The sequence below is a fragment of the Pteronotus mesoamericanus genome, unplaced genomic scaffold, assembly GCF_021234165.1.
Source record: "Pteronotus mesoamericanus isolate MK-2021 breed Mesoamerican mustached bat unplaced genomic scaffold, CSHL_Meso_final contig_291, whole genome shotgun sequence".
NCBI classification, from domain to species: Eukaryota; Metazoa; Chordata; class Mammalia; order Chiroptera; family Mormoopidae; genus Pteronotus; species Pteronotus mesoamericanus.
The window spans coordinates 9,118,976-9,140,827 of NW_026555124.1; the positions used below are offsets into that span (position 1 = coordinate 9,118,976).

Consider the following 21,852-nt stretch of genomic DNA (forward strand, 5'->3'; position numbering starts at 1 on the left):
ATTATGTCATTATTCTGCTATCAAGACCTCCAATGATTTTCCTTTATACTTAAAATAAAGTCTCAATCACATATCTCTTTGGCTCTCTCTCCTGTCTTCTATCTTTCTCATTGACCATTCTCAGGTCACACTATCTTTAGTCCCTCAAATGTGTCAAGCTTTTTCCAAATTTAGGGCCTTACATAGTAGTTTGTTTTTTTTTTCCTGGAACATGTACGGTCTCCCCCCATGGAATCATATGTTAGCTTCTTCTGATTGTTCTAGTCCAAGCACCTTTCCATGAACACACAATATAACCCCACCCTTTGATTCATTTTCTATTTCTTTATGTAATGTTTGGTTGATCGGATAGTTGAGGAGAGAGGAGCAGCCCCTCATATTTGGGAACTGGTCTAATTCACACAGTGAGGCAGAAATCTGACCTGGAGCTTACAGGTAGACCATATTATTCACCTATTGAATAGAAATAATCACACAGAATACCAACACAAAACAAGGTCACTCTGAGACCATGATCAACTGTAGGAAAACAAGGGGAAATCATCATTTTGTTTAAAAACTGATACAATCAAGGTCACTGTGAAACCCACAAAATGTCAAACCATCCCTTGGTTAAAATGAATGACTACCACTTATCTACCAATGTTAGCTGTATACTCATTTTGGTCTGCTCTTGCTATAGATAGATTTATTTAGATGCCCGATCAGTCACAGAATTGCCTCCACTTCCTGAGAGTATCCAATCCAGAACAAAGCCCCTCTTCCTTAAATTATGACCCAAACCACCTGAGACAAGCCCAAACATTTTACTAAATCTTTTCTAACACCCTGTTACTGAAACACTTCACAGATCCCCATGGTGTGTGCTTCTTCTTGGTACAACCACTAATAAACCCGACTTGTTCAGTTGAAGGCATATTTCTAGTGGTCTCAGGCTAGAGGGTATTAATAATGGTACGGTGTTTAGCTGTTGGTTTTCTACTTTCTCTCACTAGCAGATGGACTCCATTAGAGCGGGCTGTCTTGTTCTCTCCTGTATTCACGGAGTCTTAAGAAAGTTTGCCATTTAGTAGACCCAACACATATTTGTTGAATGACTTACTTGTTCTTTTTAATATGGAGATTTAATAAGACTTAGAGCAGTGATTTTCACATACAAATCCTTGGCTCAAAGACCTCCAAGGTTCCACTTGATGGATTGCAACCTGAACCAGAAGTGTCCTTTATTTGCTTTTATAGGCAAATGGCATACTAGCCATTGAAATTGGATTTTCACAATACAATTAAGGGCTACTTACCAGCTTATTAAGAATTAAACAATCTTAGCATTCATAAGCTAAAAATAGCATGCAATTATAGTTACTCAAAATGCAAACTGGATAATATAGAGTCTGGTTTCCATATTCTGCTGGCAATGTTTCAAAGCTCCCACTATACATGCACATGAACAGGTAGTAGGAATTCCCACTTGATTTCTCTGTTAGGTGTAGTTTTCAGTTCATGATCATTTTGCCTTTTAAATGAATTTGTTATAAGTTTAGTTTTGATATTTACAGTTTATTTGGTTTTCTTGGTTAACTCTGTTGTACCAAAACATAATTGCATCAATTAACGTTTGTTGATTGTTAGAATTTCAGACATGTATATTTACAGTTCAAACATTAAACATTCATAAATATCCCCCATCTCCTGCTTATTTAACTTACTTGCATAATGACACTTTTGTCCATTATAAGTATTCACAGTTGGGATAGGCAGGCTTTGGGGCTCTTTTTCTGCATTAGATGGGTCAAGAGCAAAATTAATTTAGGATGAAATAGGCAGGATAACTAAGCCATTACTGAACCACTAAGTCTTAAGACCTCATGCTTTGTGATTCAGCCTTGAGCTTAAATAATGTAGACCTCCACTGAGCATAAAGGCAACCTGCATATTGGCTGTCCTATGACTCCTGACAAAGAAAAAGTCAACTCAAATGGGTGACTTCTCTTTTTATTTCCCAGTCTAGCAGCTATTTTGTTTATCTACTCAGATTTTAGCAGGGAAGAGCCTTTTTTTTTTTTCAGTCTATACTGTTTTTATGACAGAGTAGTCAAAACAGTTATCTGATTACCAAGGTAATGGCAGACACTAAGTCTTTCTCTGTGGGTTTTCCCAGATTTGGAGATAATAGGACCATTTTGAAAGAGTGAAATAGATTATTTATTATGGAATAGAGCCTTTAATTTAGGAGGACTGTTTTCTTTAATATATATTTTGCCAACCATGTCACTCTGCAACAATTCAGCAGGGATAAATGTATAACTGTTTCATTTCTGAGTTACTATGTGGGTGTCTCTCAAAGGATCAGATTTTGCAGTAGAACAAATAAAAATAATAATGATATTTGTTGCTTTTTCTCTTCCATTTATAGAGATGTGAAACTCTAGCTTTTAATCAATTCAAACTGACATTTCTTTCCATGTTAATACCTTTCAGTTGTTTTATAATTGTGAAACTACAACTAAATACACAAAATTGATTAGACCTTGAAATGTTTCCTCTTTTATGTGTCAGAGCATTTATAGGAAAAAAATGTAATGATAACTCCCCTAGAATTCTGGTTTCTCATTTCATATTTCTCTTACAAAAGTCACAGGTACTGCCTAGGAAAACAACTTTGTTTCATCTGTAATAAATTCAGATACAATTAGCTTCTCATTCTATTTTAGTAAAATGTTGACATAGTTTGACAAACTGTGTAAATGCTACTGTAGGACATAGTCTAAGATAATTAAAGGGACTATAAGACACTGTGAGTTTCAATCAATCAATAGATCAGTTAATCACATGTTACATCTTGATGCTATAGTACTGGGGTCAGCAAAAGTAGATTAACAGTTGTGAGTACATGAAAACAGAATATGTTCCTGTATTATCAATTATTATATTATTTGTTTACATTGTTCATCTTTTTTTTATTATTTTTAGTATTTTGCATTATTTTATCTTTTAGGTAATGATGGCTGGTAATTTAACCTACCTTTGCCCACGCCTGGATGGTTCCATGCAGATCTATTATGTGCTGTCAATGATATCAAAGATTTGTGAGACATGGTCTTTCCATCAGAAGCTTTCATGTAGGGAAACAAGAACAGCACACAGATGTAAATTAGACATCAAAAAATAATAATGAATGTAGTCCCTGAATATTATAAAAAATTTAGAGCAGTGATTCTCAAATTATGGTCCAGGGACCCTTTGGGCAGGAGGTGGGAAGTGTCTGTAAGACCTATTCAGTAAGGTCAAAAATATTTTAATAATAATATCAAGACTCTATTTGCCTTTTTTATTATCATTTTTTAAATGAGAGTGTAGTGGAATTTTTCATAAGTAAATGATATGTGATTTTCAACAGATTGAATGCAGAAACATATATTAGCACCCAGATGTCTTCTATTAAACCAGATAATTAAAAGATTTGCTAAAATGTAAAACAATGCTGTGCTCTACAAAATATTTGTTTATAAAAATAGTTATTTTAAAGATAAGTTATTTATGTTAAGATGTAATGAATATATTACAATGAGTTAATAGATATTTAACACTTCTTCACTTTAAATTTTGAATAGAGTAGTTAGCCATACATATAATCTATATATAAATGGCAGGTCTGTGGAGGCAACAAAGCTTTAGTGAAAAGAGTCCCTGATTTAAAAAAATTAAGAATCATTGTTTTAGAGAAATGTTAGATTACTTATGGTACATATGCATGTCCTGTATCTTGAGGTTCTAGAGAATTTATCATTTGATTTAGATCTAAGTAACATATTATTAAGTAAACATCTTTTCAAATTGTCCATAGTTTTTGATACTAGATTTTTTTATTCTTTGATGGAAGTGGTCTCTAGAACACAATGCAATTTCTTAACAGAACAACTGCGTTTTTGATTTTTCCTCTCACCAAGCACATTTCCTTGGGACATGTCATGGGGTGATTCTATACCATAACTTGTTACATTTGAGTATGTGCCAATCAAATGCGAAGTATGTTTTAAGTAATCTACTAATAATAATGGTTTAACTTTCAAAAGGTGAATAATGAAGGGTTTTTTGTTATTGTTTGAAATAACAAACAGAGTATATTCAAGATGGTCTGTGATAATGTTACTCTTAGTCACCTGCGTCCCAATATGCTTTCTTGGCTGAAATGGAAAGGATGATGTTGTGGCTAGCTTGCTGGGAATGTGCCCGGAAGTGTGTCACACTCGTAAATGACATTTACCATCCTTGTCAGAGTGGAAATGAAGTTGGAGAATCTCTAAGGCAATGAATGCAGCACTCAGGAAAGTGACTAAACTCAGTGCACACTAATGACGTCATTAGTTATTAGTTTTGGATTAGTTGAACTGGAGTTCACATACAAGTGACAACTGAAATAAAGCCTGACTTTTCCAAAGAGTCCTGTCAAAATTTAGTATGTTGCATTAAATCTAAAATGTACCATCTTTCCCAGGCTTTGCATGAATGTATACATAATTTGAAAAACCTGAAAACAGTACTTAGCCTTTGGCCTTCATTAAATATAGAACAATAATTGCTTCCATCATGAGGGAGCCATGTCAAAAATAAATTATGTAGTATCATAGAATTGGAATAGTCTATGCAGTGCTTAGCAGCAGCTTCTTCATGTTAATAAATGATGATTGTTACTATTTATTTACCATTGAATATGTGCCAATTTTTTAATAAGTGTTATTTATATTATCTTATTTATTATTTATATCTTATGGGAGGTTTCAAAAGATATGTATTGCTGTTATTCTCATTTTCTTGATGAAGTAGCCTGGGACTTAGAGAGGTTGAGCTGACTAGCAGTTCTAAGCCACAAGCTTAGGCCATGAAGCCAGATTTGTCTTATTTCACTGCCATGTTCTTACCACTGAGTGACTCTCCCTGTGTTCACATATTACATGCATTTGATTGGCAAAAGGGATTCAACCTTTATTTCACAGACAAGGGTACCCCAGGATAGGGAGATTAAATGGTTTGCACAAAGTCACAAAGTAAGAAAAAAAAAATCCATATCCCTTCACACTGTTCCTTAAGTGGACAGCTAGAAGTCAGTACAGGGTATGAGTCTAGAAATCATTTTTTCCCTGAACTTTCACAGTGTTTACTACATCATATAATTTCTGTGGCACTTATAATGCACTGGGTGTGTGTGAGAGAGAGAGAGAGAGAGGGTTGGTTCTTGGAGAAGGGGTCTGTGTATTTCCCACAGTTCTTTGTACCTAGTTAGGCTGTGATGAGTTGGATGATTGATTAAAGAACTGAGTAAATCGTTTACTGTGATGCTTTCCTGAATATAAGTTCCAGAAACTACCTGGAGTCACCAGGGAGGAAGGAAAGCAGCCCTCTTCCATTTGCCACTAATTTCAATGAGTCTTCTGATATTGTTTATATTTCATATTGAATTATTCATAAGCATTCCTTTGACAAAAGTGTTTCTGTTGCTAGCAAAGTTTTAGTACTTCATTGCTTGTTTTTTAATTACCAGTCTAGTTTATACTGTTTAAAAGCTCATTTTCCCAGTTTGGTTAATAAAGTAACAAAATTCAGTAGGGTCTAATGATTTTATTAGAACAAAAGCTAAAATGGGACTTAAAAGAGTGATACTGGCCCTGGTGTTTCCCACTCACTCGCCAGGTTTCAGAGCTTTAGACTCCTTATCTTCCAAATTTTAACGATGATATATCTGCTGTATCTCTTTTTCTTACAAGGTTTGGTAAGGATAAAATGAGAGAGTGCATGTTGAAATGTGTCAAAATACATAAAATGATATATAACTTAATAATGATTTGTTACATTTATTATGTTATTAAATAATTCATTATCAGTGATTTCTTATTCTTTCTAGAGTGGGGCCATGTACAGGCCAGAGTCTCCACAGGTGGCTTCTAATCCTACTCTCTAGTCCTAACATTTCTTCATAAAAAGTGCTTCTTTTTAAAGTAGAAAGAAACATATTCTGAGCTTGTATACCCAAAAGTCATTATCTAAAGGGTTCAGAGAGTTGGGTCACAGCATGTCACAGAACGGGGCCCAGAAGGCTTGAAAGCAGATTGGTAAAAGTATGAAAAATATAGACCTATGAAATACATAAATATAAAAATATATAGATATTACAAAACATATCTACAAAAATATAAATGTTCACAGGACTAGTTAGCCTATAAAAGAGTTAGTGAAAGAAGGCATTTTTACCCAGAGACACAGCAGGAGACTTTCGTTTGTTGAGTCAGTCATTCATTCTTTCCTATTAACAAGCATTTATTGAAGGTCTGATATATGCCAGGCCATGTGCTAGTGGCTGAGTTTCCAAAGATGAAGCGGATAGAGACTAAACCTTAGACTTGCTAATAATCTAGGAAGTAGAAAAAGAAATAAACAAACAACTACAACAAACAGAACTATTTGATAAATGCTAAAAATGGTATTATTACAAAGTACTATGGAATACAATGGAAATAATGGCTAACACTGCCTGTGGGCTTTGAGAGGTCTGCAAGAAAGAGGAGCATTTGAGCTTGATATAAAACGATGTGTGGGAGTTTACCACAATGTATTTTTAAATGACAAAATGGTATCTCCAGATAGGAAAGACAACATGTTCACACCAGCTAAGATACAATAGTACATAGCATGCTGGAGACAATATGAAAATTAGAGCAAGCCTTTTGAAAAGTACTTTGGCAAATTCTTTCAAGATCTATAAAAATGCTTAATTCTTGAGACCAGTGATCCTACTTATAGAACTTTAGACTGTGAAAAATATACAAAGGAAGAAAATTGTTATCTACAACAGAAGAAATAAAAAATAGAGATGGATCCATTATCCAAAAAAACCCAAAATAGTTATGTAACTTATAATACACCAGTTGACCAGTCTATTGCTATTAGAATAATAATATTTTAAGTCAAGACAGAAAATGTATATACCATCATATTTAATTATAAAATAATAAAACTGTATCTTGATTATTACACCTATTTAAAATTATGTGTATATACAAATAAGAGATGGAAAAGAATGTGAAATGAAAATTAAAACACTAACAACAGCATGGCAATAATAACAAAACATTTTGTGAAGGTGGCAGGATTGTGAGTGAATTTGTTTATAGATTTACTTTTCTGTGGTCATATTATTTACTAATTTAACTAATGTTTATTGACCCTTTTGTATGTGCTAAAAGCATTGCTGGTCCACCAGTTGAAAAGATAAAGGAGCTTCTCATTTACATAATAAATTTTTGAAATTTTAAAGAAGCACAGTTATACCTCCATGCCTTGCTAAAATAATTAACTCTGCCATCTTGAAAGACCCAAGTTGAATGCCATCTGTTCCAGGAAATCTTTTCAGAAGCTACCCATCCCAATATTTCGGATCTCTCTCTAGATTTTCCAAATTTCTGTCCCCCACGATGAAAGGCATTGTGATTGAGGAATTGAACCGGGTAATCCAGCATGTCCTAGGCTGGTGCCTCAGCGGGGAGCGGGTGGGGGCAGGAGCAGGATGTACATGGAGCATGTTGCTCACAGCGAGGTCCAAGGCAACCTGCAACAGGATCACCTGGACCACAAGTTAAGCACGCAGGTTTTCACCCTCCTCCCTAGAAATTATAATTACGTAGATCTGGGGGGCCCCAGAAAATCTGTATTTTTAACCAGCACTCAAAGTCTTAGCCACCTGAAATAAGGGCTTCTGTCCCCTGCAGTTTTTTCATGGAACATTATGAGTGACCAGCTGATATTTCTGTCACCAGTTTCCTTTAGTGTTATATTTAGCCCAAGATAAGCTTTGTTTCAGAGTAGGTCTCACAATTTTGTTCATGGAAACATTCACTCCTGATATGTGAAAATGCAGATTCTGTTATGTGCATGTGCTTGTGTGCATGTGTAGGACTGTGATGTCATGTGTAACCTTCTGAGTAAATATCTTTTCTAAGTCATTCTTTTGCTGAAAATATTGTGTGGTCCATTACTGGTGAGTAAGTAGGTGGAATAGGGAGGAAGCAGACTCACATTTGGTTATGCTGAAAGCCTGTGCACACTGAAACGCTACATTTTCCCACAAGGTCTATTAATGCACTTCAGCTATATATAAGGTTTGGTCTTTTTCCTTCTTTCTTCCTTTCTTTCTCTTTTCTTTCTTTCTTTCTTTCTTTCTTTCTTTCTTTCTTTCTTTCTTTCTTTCTTTCTTTCTTTCTTTCTTTCTTTCTTTCTTTCCTTCCTTCCTTCCTTCCTTCCTTCCTTCCTTCCTTCCTTCCTTCCTTCCTTCCTTCCTTTCTTTCTTTCTTTCTTTCTTCCTTTCTTCCTTTCTTCCTTTCTTCCTTTCTTCCTTCCTTTTCTTTCTTTCTTTCTTTCTTTCTCTTTTTTTCTTTCCTGCCTTCTAACAGATTTGACCATGGACCCCAGATTTTGATTAACGCTTTTCATCCATCAGCCACCAGAATTATTTGGTCACTAACATCTTTTTGGTGAAAGGCATTGTCCTGCTCTCAACATCCTGAGAGAAAGTTCTTTATTAACCTTGTCCCAAAAGTCTGGAGTTTGGATCAAAGGGAACAATTGATCAACCTTCTGTCAAAATAAAAGAAATGTATAATATGCCATAAAGCTCAGAAAATTATAAAAATGACTCCGGGACTGATGGTATAATTCCTAAAGAGATTAGTCTGAAAAGAACATTTCAGCACTATTACCCTTTGACCTTAAACTGGCCAATATAGAAGCCAGCTGGGAAAAAAACAATGACCAGAGGATTTCTGTCAAATGCGCTCCCATTTCATCTTCATGAGTCATTGCGCATGAAACGGGCTGGGATTTCTTCTGGGTAGATTCATTGTCTTAAACAATTAGGGAAGCTTTGATGTGATGTCAGTGGGTTCTGAGCTCATAAAGGAAAGCTTCGCTTCCCTAGAGGTCTTGAGGGCTATCCTTCGAAAACCTCTCTCACACATGAATTCTTAGGATGCATGAAAGGACTCTGCCTGGATGCCTGCACACCCGTGGTTTCTAATCACAGCAGTGAGGTAGGGACCAATTCAGCCAAGTGCCATATCTGTCTGTGGCTATAAAAGGGTCATGTTAGCCTTTTAAATGCTGTTATATGCACATTTCTTCTATGCACATTAATCTTCCTTGCTCAAAAAGTGTTTTCAACTAAACTACTCTTTATGTTGTAAATTCCAATTTGGGAAACTATCCCTTAATAGATGGCTCTAAAGCACCTGCCTTTTTCTATTTTGCTGTGGTACTGTTCTCTGTTCCAATTTATCTCTTGAACGCTACTCATGCCACTTTTTTATTTTATTCCTTAAAAAAAAAAAAGCTTCCCATTTTCATTCATTAAAAATCTTGCTGATGTGGCTTTTCCTGAAAAAGAATCCTGAATTTGAATCTCCATGTTACTCCTGAGGTTCTTAAATTATGGAGATGGGGTGCTTAATAACAATGCAGACTTTTGGGATCCATCTATGTCAGAGGATCAGTCAGCAGGGAAGGGCCCAAAAATCAGGATGTTTAACATGTTTCTTCTTTGTCCCTATACATACTATTTTGAGGACAACTATTCTGGAGAACTAGGCATAGCTCTAATTTGGAAGCAATATTTGATATGTAGTCAATAGATTTGCAGTTGCTAGTTTCATCAATATAGATGTTATTCAATCCCTCTTAGTTTCAATTTCTATTATTTTTAACATTAGTATAATAAATTTAAGAGTACAATGGTATTGAAAAGATTATATGAGGCACTGGGTTTTTTGTTTGTTTTTACTTTTTTAAAAAAGCATATGCACCTAGAGAAATAATCAGTGTATAGAACAAAACCCACAAGACTAGGACAGCTGAAAAAAACATAAGATTTAAAATAAGTGAAATGTTACTTATTTAGACATTAATTCACTTCTTACCTCCGACATGTACTTGCAAATATTTGATTAGTAATTAACTGGAGTTTAATGTTACTCCATGGCCTCAAACGAGGGCTGTCATTATAGAGGATGAAATGCAAAAATAATAAACATTTAAAACTAACATAACTCACTATGGTTTTCTATTTTTCCCTTCTCTTAAAAACTGAAAATGGTCCAGACTATTTCTCTAGTCTATATTCTCTCACAGCTAGAATGTACTTCCCGACACATGTCTTCTATTGTAAAAGTCACCCATGTATCTTGCTTCTCATTCATAGACTGTGGTGCAAACACCAACAAGAGAATTTGCATTAAAAATATATATATTCACCAGCCACTAATATTCTTCCGAAACGAAAATACTCACAACTCCTCCTTTTGTATTTTATATCCTGTAAATACCCATTGGATATCATACTCCTGAAAAGCAAAAGTTTTCAATGCCTTAATCCAGTATCAGTGGGGGGAGAAGGAGGCTTCAGAGCTTTTTTCTGTCTTTACTTGACATCAACTTTCCACCCTCCTCTAGTCTTACTCTGTTTGATAATTATGGCGATTTTCGAAAGCATCTTAAAACTGCCAATATCATGTTCACCCATTGACTAACATGGCAATGAATCTCATTGCCACCTATTTTAAACCAAGTTATTGAACCTCTCTGCATCAAAATCCTTCCCCTGTAAAATGAAGGAGTTGAACTGTGCGAGCTTTAAAACCTTTAGGAGTTGCAAAAACTCTGTCTAGTTTTAAGAGAATTATGACATACAATGTTCTCCCACACCACAGGGAATGTGATGATATCTGCGGATCTGTGGCTCTTTTTTTCTGATCTATTTCCTTTCTCATTCTCTCTCCCCTCTGCCCTCTCACTTGGCTACTTTTCTGCAATATTTCCCTGTCAAAACAAGCATTAATTTGGCTCCATTGTCCTAGTGTTCCAGGTGGCTCTGTGTCTTAGCTCTCCTGCACTGACCCTGAACGCCACAGGGTTGGTGAAGTGTGGAAACTGGCATGACAGCGGTCACGGAGGGAACATAGCTGAAGCTGGTCCTGAGAACTCTGTTCCTAGAAACCTTATCTATGGACAGAAAGACTGGGTGAGGGCCTGGCCACAAGAAGCACAGCCAGAGTTTCAAGGGTGATGTGGCAGCACTCTGCTACCTCAGCAAGCTCTAATGAGGGATGACCCAAAATAGGATTTGTTCGTTTCCTTGTTTACAGCACACCTTTGTGGACTATAAAGTAGCCTAAGACCACAATGTAGCCAAAGGACTGTAATTTGAGCCCTGGCCATGTGGCTCCATTGTTGAAGCGTCATCCCATACACCAAAATGCTGTGGGTTCAATTCCCATCAGGGCACATGCCTACATTGTGGGATAGATTCCTGATTAAGGCACGTACAGGCTGCAATGGTTTGATAGTTATCTGTTTCCCTTCTTCTCTCTAAAATCAATAAAAATATCCTTGGGCGAGAATTAAAAAAAACAACAACTATATTTGAGGGTCACAAAAGCTCCTTCCCCTTTACATATTCCATTAGACAGCCCTTCTGTGGTCCGTGTAATACTACATTTTCTGGCCACATATTTAAAAATTCTAATAGAAGGAGGAATAAGAAACTCAAGTCTTTTGTATTATTAATTCCAATGAGATGAATTTCTCAAATGTTTTGTTTAAATTACGAAAACAAAAAACAAAAAACAAAAAACTATAGAGAATGATTACTTGGCCCATCAACAGCACTTGGGCAAGCTGACCCTAATGTCTTTCCAAACACACTTTGCACCATAGGTGTCCAGGTCACCACCCTTTGTGTTTGCTGCCTACCTTCCCTATTCTTCTTTACTGTCTCTTTCTGCTAGTGATTTCTTAACTTTGGAGTGACCTGGGACCCTGTCCTTGGCCCTCATCACTTCTGCATCTAAACTTACATCCTTCCACTTTCAATATATAGCTCACAGTATAGAATACTTTTTTTAAGCCTCTTGTAAATAAGGTAGAAAAGCCTAGCCAGGGGTAGCCAACCTGTGGCTTGCGGGCCACATGCAGCCCAGGATGGCTATGGATGCAGCCCAACACAAAATCATAAATTTACTTAAAACATTATGAGTTTTTTTTGTGATTACGTGTCACAATGTGTTTAATGTGTGGCCCAAGATGACTCTTCTTCCGGTGTGGCCCAGAGATGCCAAAAGCTTGGAGACCCCTGGTAGAGTATGGTTTCTTAGTCTCAGTACTATTGATGTTTAGGGCCATGTAACTGGGTGGCCCTGTGCCTGATCGGATGATTAGCAGCATCCTTGTCCCTACCCACCAGATGCTAGTAGCACCTCCCCAGTTATGAAAACTAGAAATGTTTCCAAACATTGTCAAATGTCCGCTAGGGGTCAAAATCACCCCCATAAACCACTGATTTAGAATAATTGGGGTTAAAATAAAAATTCTGATAATAAAAAGTGTAAGCTTTTGACTTAATTATGGACAGTTCAATTTCTTTTAAAGTTTATATCTGTTAAAGTAATTGGACTCTGAACAACAACAAAAGAGTCAGCGATAGAATCTATAAGTTTTGCTGGATAGGAAACCCATACCCCGCAAACATGGATTTTGTTTTGTCTTTAGCCCTACACCATTCCATAATGTTTATTGTGGATGATTATGTTGTGAGAATTCAATAAAACTTACCTGTCTGTGTTAAGAGCTTTACAATTTAAAGCGACAATTCACCTAAATTATCTCTTATTCTTAGAGGTAGGAATGGGAAGGACTGGGAAGTAAATGATTTGGCTAATTACCAAAATGGGTAAATTAACCCCTCCAAGCCTTAGTTTTCTCAGCAGGATACAATTAGCAAAAGTGGCAGAGCTAAACTTGAAATTTAATTTAGGATATCATTTATACTGCATTAAAGGCAAGATAAAGTGCCCCAGACACTCTCTGATATGTTATTTCTGAAGATTGTTCAATGTTTCTTTTTAGCTTTTTCTAAAATAAAATCTCCATGATATTGTCATTTGAAACACACCATAGTCTTATCACTTATAATCTTCTTTGTCAGGCTGGCTACAAGCATCTCAGTTACCTTGTACTGCACAACATGTCTGTTATTGCAGAATGATCAATGCAAGCAGATGTTTGGGGGACATTTTTCCATATGGGATTCCAGATGTGAAGCCTTTGTTCTTTTTAAATTATTTTACATTTCAGAGGAAAAGAAAAAAAAATAAGTACATGTCTCTATCACAGGATAATACATTCGTTCTTCAGGCCTTAGGAAACTAGATGTATACATCCTTTGGTGCTTGCTTTTATTTTTAATGATTGATAAAATGGCATATTTATTGTGACTTAAATCATCTTTAAAGAGGAACAGTTCTAATTGGCAAAAAAAGCATAATAATGTACTTGTTAATGTTGCATAATTGCCTTTACAAAATCATCCCATAAAAAATGCTCATTATAAATGTGGCATTCAAAAAAAGTCATTCATTAACTTGAAAATAAAATCATAATTACAATTATAAAGCTTTGAGGCGATTCTATTAGGGAGCTGTGTGCTAATTGCAATTTAAGGTTTCTAGTTTAACATTAGGTGAAAACATGATAGTCAACTGAAAAGAAGCACATAAGTATATAATGGCTGGGGTATTAAAATATGTGTGTGTGTATATATACATATATATATATATATATTTTTTTTTCCTTTTCTGCTCAGCATTCACATTGCATTACATAGTAATATAGAGAAAATTCCATGCACTTGGAAATGGGTCTTTATCTGGGTCAGGGGTTAAATGTTACGTCCTTTCCCCTCTGCAATCCCAGCTGGAGAGCGAATTCCACAGCAGTGACTGCCTAGAGTTTTTGAGCAGGGCGCGGGCTGGGCTGTGTACCAACAGCCTCGTCAACTGCAGACGGAACTGCAGCATCCCTTCCTGCAGCAGAGCGTCAGTCATTGGCTCCTCCGTGACACGTGACTGATAGAGCCTTTTCTGTGTATTTTCTCGCCCATCTGTGTGGAGGGCACTGATAGGCCAGGCTGATGCGCAGGCAATTTATCATCTTGATCTCCCACTGAGTCAGGGAGCTCTCCTGTCACCAGTATTGATTTCAGAGGATGGACTAAATTTCCTAGGATTTCCATTAAGAATTAAGAAAAAAGCTCTAAGCACGCAGGGTAGCCAGACAGACATGGATATGAGATGGCACTGTGAAAACTCGCAGGTAGCTTCTTCTGTCACAGCCGGTGCTCAGCACAGCTTAGAAATGCAGCATGCAGGGTTTAAGACACCAGAAGCCTAAGAACAGTAATAATGAAAATAAGAATAAACTGTTTCGGATAAACTAATTTTAAGATTTATATTCAACTATTTCTTCTTGGAGGTTGCATGTCAAATTTATGCATGCTCTATATGAAATGTAGAAAGGTGGTTTTAAATTTTTAAATGTCCTTAAACCCTGAGCATGGTTGCTTCTAGTTTTGTTTGCTGCTTTATGTGAGCTTCAGAGGGTTTTTTTAGCATGCTTGTTGCGAAAACAATCAAAAATTGTGTGTGTATGTGTATATATATGTATTTATGTATTAAGTTGGTTCAAGTAAAAGCATGAATAAAAGCTGCTTTCAAGACTTGCCAGACTGCTTTATTACTGTTAATGACTTGGTGATAATTTTGCCTAACTATGCTTAAATTCTGACCATGCATGCTTTTGCGGCAGAGTGAGATTTTTGTTGAGAATTTGTAAAGGTGAAATGTCTAAATTAAATGTATGTTTGGTACAACAGAAAATGTTATTTGTGATCAGTGATTAAATCTGATTAACTAATGGAAATATTTCCTAATGGTAAGATTTGAGTAACATTTATTTTCACTAATTATGCTTACTGAAAAAAAATGCATGTCTGGGATTAATGGAAGTGTTTATATTTTGAAAATATAAGTTTTGATTATTCAAAGATAGGTAGTAAGGTTTCAATTTTTTAAATGCATGTGAGGTGAAAAAAGTAAAAGCATTTTTTTTATTTTAGTCTAGGAGAGGATTGTAAAACTGCTGTTTGTTTGTGTATGAGATATCATGTGCATGGCGGGTGGGGGCGGGGTGTGTGTGTGTGTGTGTGTGTGTGTGTGTGTGTGAATTCTTTGGGGAATTTTTTTGATATTCTCCTAACTCATCCTTATTCTCATGAGAGGGAAAATGCCTTAGCATTCAAATATTTCCTAGGCCCATGAGAACTGGAGCCAGCAGAACCAAGAGTATGGCCAGATGGGATTGGCAGGGTTTGGCAGTGAGTGGAGACAATAGGGGGAGGCGGAGCAGATGGGGGACAGAAGGGACTGCAAATCAGGAAAAGGGAAGGGGAAGGGAAGAGCCTGCTTAATAGTGAAGGAAGCCTGGCCTCTCTTCTCAAGGGAACTTCTGGCTGCATCTTTGTTTAATTATGAGATAGAATGTTATCTCTGTTGTGACAGCTATTTTTCATTAAATTAGGTAGTCCCTGCTTCATAGATTGAGGAAGGCCCATGAATTGAAATTGTTTTGTTAGATTGTAAATGGTGCTCTGTTTTTTGTTGTAAACTTTTTCTCCGTGCCATGTTCAGGAAAAGCGGGAGCAGAATTACAAGCAATTGTATTATTTAAGCTGGTGGTGTCTAAATATATATATTTGACAATAACTAGTAAACTTAACCAGATCTTAAATGATTCCAACATCTACAGGGTATACCGACTGCTTCCCTAAATGAGCTTTCAATCCTGAAAATTAAGAGATCATGCTGACTAAACTGTTATTTTACTTCTGGCTTATAAACAGATCTTCATTTCCAGAATAACTGAATGTTTCATTATGTATTTCTTGATGTCATGAGTCCTAGGGATCCGCCCAGTGCCCACTTCAAATTCTGAAATGAAATTAATCTCTCAGCATCTTCCACCAAGCCTTCTGTCACCCAGCCGCCCGGGCAACTAGGCACAGCCTTTGCCAAGCGAGATCATTAAACAGGGGAAAAATGAAAACTTGTGAATTTTATATTTTTAATGACTCTAAAAATTCCAAAATGAACCCAGACACAATTTCGAGTCCTAAGTACAGCTGAATTTGACCAAAATCATGCTGCCAAAATGTACCAACAAAACACAAATGTTAAAAGTTTAAAGATACATCTTTTGGTCTGTGGTTCACCCACAGTTCCCTCAATCATTTGGTTGGCGGGCCTTGTTGATGGAGAGAGTTTCCATTCTTCAAAGGCAGTTTTACCATGTCGCATGTCTCTTTGAACCTTGGCTTGAGAAAGAACTGAGATCTAGATAAGAGAATGAAAACTATTACCGTTCATACTTTAAGGTATTAAAGATAATTTACTCAGGTCATCTATACTAATTCCCCCAGAACTGAAGAATTAAGCCAATTTCTTATACTTCCTGTGATCCTTTTCCCCCATGCCCTGTTTTTAGAAATTAATGGGAGGGTCCACTAAGCAGCAAAGTGTTCCTCATTTGGCAAATTCCCTCTAACATTTTTAGAAAGAATTAGAGCCCGCAGACAGAACTTCGGACAGACGTATATAGTTTGGAGGATTGACTGGTATTCATAAACAAGACAACCCAGTGATAAAGAATTAAGATTTTTGACTTTGTACTATCATGCTGCTGAATAGGTGAAGGGCCACACTCTCCTTATGGGCAAAATGGAATAAAACTAGAAGAGCTCTGAAGTGGTATTGAATGTCTGGTCACAATAATATTTGAGAGCAAGTTCCAAGCAAATGTCTCACCAAGACATTAACCAGGGAAATACTTACATATTTACATAGTAATTAGCGATGTAGCATTGCATATTAAGGATGTTTGGCTTGTTTTGATTAAATGTTACTGTCTGTGTGCTTTCCATATGCTCCCTTAATTTATGAAACGTGCTTATCCCATAGTATCTGGATACATTGATTGATATACACTACAAGTGCAATCAATTAACTATATGATGGCTGCAGTAGGTGGAATGCTAATTGATGGGAAAAGCCTTCGTACTTTATTCTTTGTAGTTTTCAAATGGGAAAAAAAGCAGGGAGCCAAGGGCTTTCAGTTTTGGTCTATATTAGGTTTAAATGTTTTCAGGAATTAAGCTTTACTCTGCCATTTTGGAAAATAACTCATTTAAAACAAGATTATGCCCTTTTAAAATTAGTTCCCTTTAATTTCAGTGTTACAAGCAGTAACAAAATTCTTAGGTGGACAGTGTTAATATATGTTTAATTGCACTTAGACCAAGTGGTCTTTCACTTCACATTTCCTATATTTCCAAGTCTTGTATTCCTCTGCTGCTTTACCTGTCATTTATAGGCTCAAATGTCATTTGCCCTAGACTTCAACATTACAAAATATAATCAGTAAGCGATGTATATATTCAGCAGAGTGTGTTAATACCAATTCTGCTTTATACATTTTTATGTATACTTAGACTTTAAATTTCTTTGATTTCTACTAAAGTTACCATATTGACCTAGAAAGATTGATTTTACTTTCTGCTCTCTTATTCACATTTACCTGACAGTCAATCTTTGAATCTCTCTCATCACTCTGGCACAGAGAATGGAGCCAAACATAATAATAGATAGGCAAAAATAGACGAGCAATATCCAGTATTCACAATAATTGGGAATAGTCATGAACAATTATAAACCCATTGGTATCTTTCTAGTGTCCCTCAGCAAATGAAGGCAGTATGAGTCCAAATTAAATAATGGCCATGAAAAAGCAAAAATATGAGAGGTGTTTTGTGTTTTTGTGTCATTATTTGTAATTATCACTACACATTTTTATTTGCCACTCAAATTTTTACCTCTATTTGAATTGACATGCTTAAGCCTTAGTAACTATCTTAGAACTGTCCCCCCAAAGTCAATGATCCACTTTTGTTTTTATTGTTGTGATATATATATATATAGAGAGAGAGAGAGAGAGAGAGAGAGAGAGAGAGAGAGAGAGTATATTAAGCCACAATTTAATTTCTTGATGACAAACAGGCTCAAATTCTTTTCTTACTTTTTCCAAAACCATGTCTTTTGTTGTAAGGTGTCATTACTTTAAGTATTGCTTAGTTTAAAAGACCAAAACTATACATAATGATGGGAATGACTTAAATGTTATTTGAGAGGACCCAAACAAATCAGTGTCCAAAAGAAATCAGTTCTGAAGTTCATAAGCTCTCATCTATTTCCACTTTATTTTTTTATTAAAACACGGGTTTTGCAGAATACTAAACTTGCCTCTAAGTATATTTCACACTTTTATCCAAAAACATGTTTTTGTAAGTTCACAGCCTAGATTTACTTGTAAATGCATAGATAAAGTGGGGATTTAATGGTTTGGGAAAATACATTCACCTAGCTGACCTCTTCACATTTTTCAAATAGGAAACTCTACTACAGCTTCAGAGACAATGCCTTCCCCATCAATCCTGCAGTGACATAAATTTGCTTATAATGAAAATATATTTATTATATATACAAAAATACAGATTACATATAAAATACTATGCATATGTAATAACGTACTTATATATATGTACCACACACACACAGGGTCTGGCAGAAGTAACACCTGCTTGAGTGTGGTTGTTAGGGTAATAATATAGGTGTAATAATTTATAGTTTTAATTTGAACATTTCACCTAAAATGTCATATGGTGTGCTTGAGTGTGATATTGTTATGTTACAGAATTACAAGCTTATGATTTTGTAATAAAAAAGAGGAGTTATTTGTGCCAGATCCTGTATAACTAAGACTGACTTTATAATTTTCAAAACACTAATATTTGATTGCCAGATAAAAATATTAAAGAGAATTTTGATTTTTTAAAAATATCTTATTTTGGAGTTGCATAGGTATAGCCTCAGGCATCCATTCTCAATTACCCACTTGTGAACTGTCTGAATAATGGTTTATCTTGCATGACCAGAGTGCTTTATTGACCATTTAACCTCCCATTGGCTTAAAAATCATTGTTTTCAATTGCACACCAGGACTCCTTGCAATTAGCTAGATTTAAGTGGATCACCTATCCATTAGGTTTGTAGTGGTGTGTGTATGATTATGCACGTCTGTATAATAAACTGCTAAATAATTAGCTGCTAAATAAGAGGTTTGAAGGATACATATAACAAACTAGAAATTTCAGGGGGAACAGCTACTCTTGGGTAGCTAAGAGTTTTCTTAGCCTTCAATAACTGTACCTTTTACTTCTAGAATATTGACAACTATAATACATCAGCAAATAATAAACACCCATCTCAGTGTTTCTTGTATAGTTGATAGTTAAGATCTGTTAAACTATCTACTAGTTAATTGATCTGTACCAGAACTTGGCAAAATGTCATGGGTGACTTAAAGACACATGCTTCCCTAAATGTCCAGTTGAAGAGTCAGGACAAACACATACAATTAGAGTATTGAAGCCTGAACTATTTTATCCTCCAGAACCAATTAATGAACACATATTTGTTGGGTTTGGAGAGAATTCAATGTGGCCTAAGTTGATGCACTACTGTTTTCTACTACCTGTTCCTTGTGTTTGTTTGAGCAGCCCTGGTTATCTGGTTACAAAATAAAAATGACACAAAATCCAGTCAAATCAGGTGGGACACACATCCCATAACAGCAGTACCAACTCCTGAAGTGGAGCTTAGGGCACCAAGAGTATTTGAATATGAAGCACGGTCCTGAGTACCTTGTCTCAAAATCAGTCAAGGTGGGTGCTTCCTGTTCTACATGTTCTCAGGACAATATATTGATTTGTTAAAAGCCAGTTTTTACAATTTATGAATAATAAAAGTGATGCAAAATGTGTGTGAATTTTATTTAATAATTACCTCCTTACTTAGTTTGTGCTCATTCTCTTTATTCATTAAAATTAGCCATTGTTGCTAAATGTTTCCCTTTAAAAATAAGTTCATATCTTTTTACTAGTGGAATGATTGAGATGAGTTATTTTTCCAATAATAAATTAGACACATTGGAGTGTGTATAACTATCTCAGGCCACTAGGGTATAAGTGAGTGTGTTTGTAAATTACTTCAGCGATGATTTTCAGTATGCCTGATTTTACTTCCTTCTTTATCTTTGATTTTATGTTATTTTTGAAGGTACCTGCTGAAAAGAAAATAGAATGTGGGCAGGTATAGGCAGGAAGCAAGGGTCTGGCCTTGAGTGAAATAATTTTGAATAACTGATAATTATGGAAAGAGTCTATTTATGTTACTGAAATAGTTATCAATATAGTACTATTATTTCCTCAGTAAGTAGTCTAAAATACAAAGACTAATTATGGGAAACTTCATGAAACATTCATTAGAACTGACTGAAATGGTATCTAGGAGTAAACTATCAAACTGAATAGCTCTTGATTGCTTTTCAAAATCTCAAGCTAGAGACAGTAAGCTTAGGCTACCATGTAAAGGCATCCTTGCAACAAGGGTTTCCTAGATTCCTGACCTCCCAGTTTTCCATATAGCCAGTGAAATTTAAATTGCAATAGATTATATCACTTTAAACAGAAAGCTTTTGATACAATAACAAAATAAATACTGACTTAACCTCTCTCTCTCTACCTCCCAGTTTCCTAAATGATGCATCAATTCTTTGTAATACTATAGGAAGAGAGATGAGAGTTTAAAATGATGAGACAGTAGCAAAAGTACATGCTTGGTTTATCTGAAATGTGAGCACATTTGCAAACATATGCCATTCAAATCAGGAGAATACATATGTTATGTCTGTAAATATCAAAAAAGGGGTAGATTTATAGTTTTTCTAAGATTGTAGTTGTATTTTTTCATTCATGAATGCATCTGTATCTTTTTTAAAAGAAAACTATTTTATAAATACCAGTTTTGGCAACTTATAGGTAATATGTAGGATTTAATCATATGCTTCTTCTATTTTTATAGTTTTTAAATAAATGTTTCAATTTGGAATAATTTAAATATATGCCAGTGTTGCGACCATATTATAGAGAATTCACTCATCGTCTAACTTCCCCTGTTTTAATTTTATTTTATTTTTCTAAAAGATTTTGTTTATTTTTGGAGAGAGGGGCAGGGAGGGAGAAAGAGAGAGAGGAAAACATCACTGTGTGGTTGCCTTTCACACTCCCCCTACTGGAGACCTGACTCTCAGCACAGGTGTGTGCCCTGACTGGGAATCGAACCTGCAACCCTTTGGTGAGCAGACTGGCACGCAATCCACTGAGCAACATCAGCCAGGGTGCAGCTTCCCCTAGTGTTAACATTGTATTTAAACATTGTACATTTGTCACTGCTAAGAAATTAACATTCAGTGTACCCTCATAGAAATGATTTCTTTTTAGAAATTTTTTGTGTCACAAAGGACACTGAGTATCCATCATGAAATTATTTTGGAAAATTTCAACATCCCTTGGTTTGATTCCCACCAGTATCTAAGTGAATGCACCTCATTGGGCTACCCAGGATTTCTACTCAGAAACATTCAATCAAGTATATTAGAAGGAAAAAACGATGAACAGAAAAGCAGTCTTTGTTTGTACCTGTGTTTTTCTTCCCGCCCATATAAATATTGGTTTTATTTTGAAGCTATTCTCAGAATCTGTTTCCCCCTTTTTGTTCTTTTGAGAAATTTATACCATCCTCCACCTAGAATGCTCTGATAAACTTCAGATCTACCCAGTTCACCTCAACTCAATATGTTTCATTGTAAACAGGGTATTTTTTGGAGTTTATCTAATTTTAAAACACTATATTTTGGTTTATGTAAAGACACTCTACTGGGAAAAGAACTGCTGCTACTAGTGTGATGAAGACCAACCAGTTAATTTTCTGGTATTTGACTTTTCGCCATTTGTAAAGTGAGGAGTTCACA

The 21,852-nt window shown here is 35.6% G+C and overlaps 1 protein-coding gene across 10 annotated transcripts in view; it reads left to right on the top strand.

The window, feature by feature from the left end:
* NRXN1 (neurexin 1) overlaps nt 1-21,852 on the top strand; it is a 1,065,318-nt gene that overhangs the window by 992,593 nt on the left and 50,873 nt on the right. Inside the window, exon 1 of one of the 10 annotated variants that reach the window (XM_054575463.1) lies at nt 14,079-14,187. The exons of 8 other annotated variants lie outside the window; for them this stretch is intronic. In XM_054575463.1, coding sequence (XP_054431438.1) covers nt 14,155-14,187 — 33 coding nt within the window. In that variant the 5' untranslated portion in view covers nt 14,079-14,154. Of the gene's footprint in view, nt 1-14,078; nt 14,188-21,852 lie in introns of those variants that run through there. One more of the 10 variants, XM_054575462.1, reaches the window with a different exon arrangement.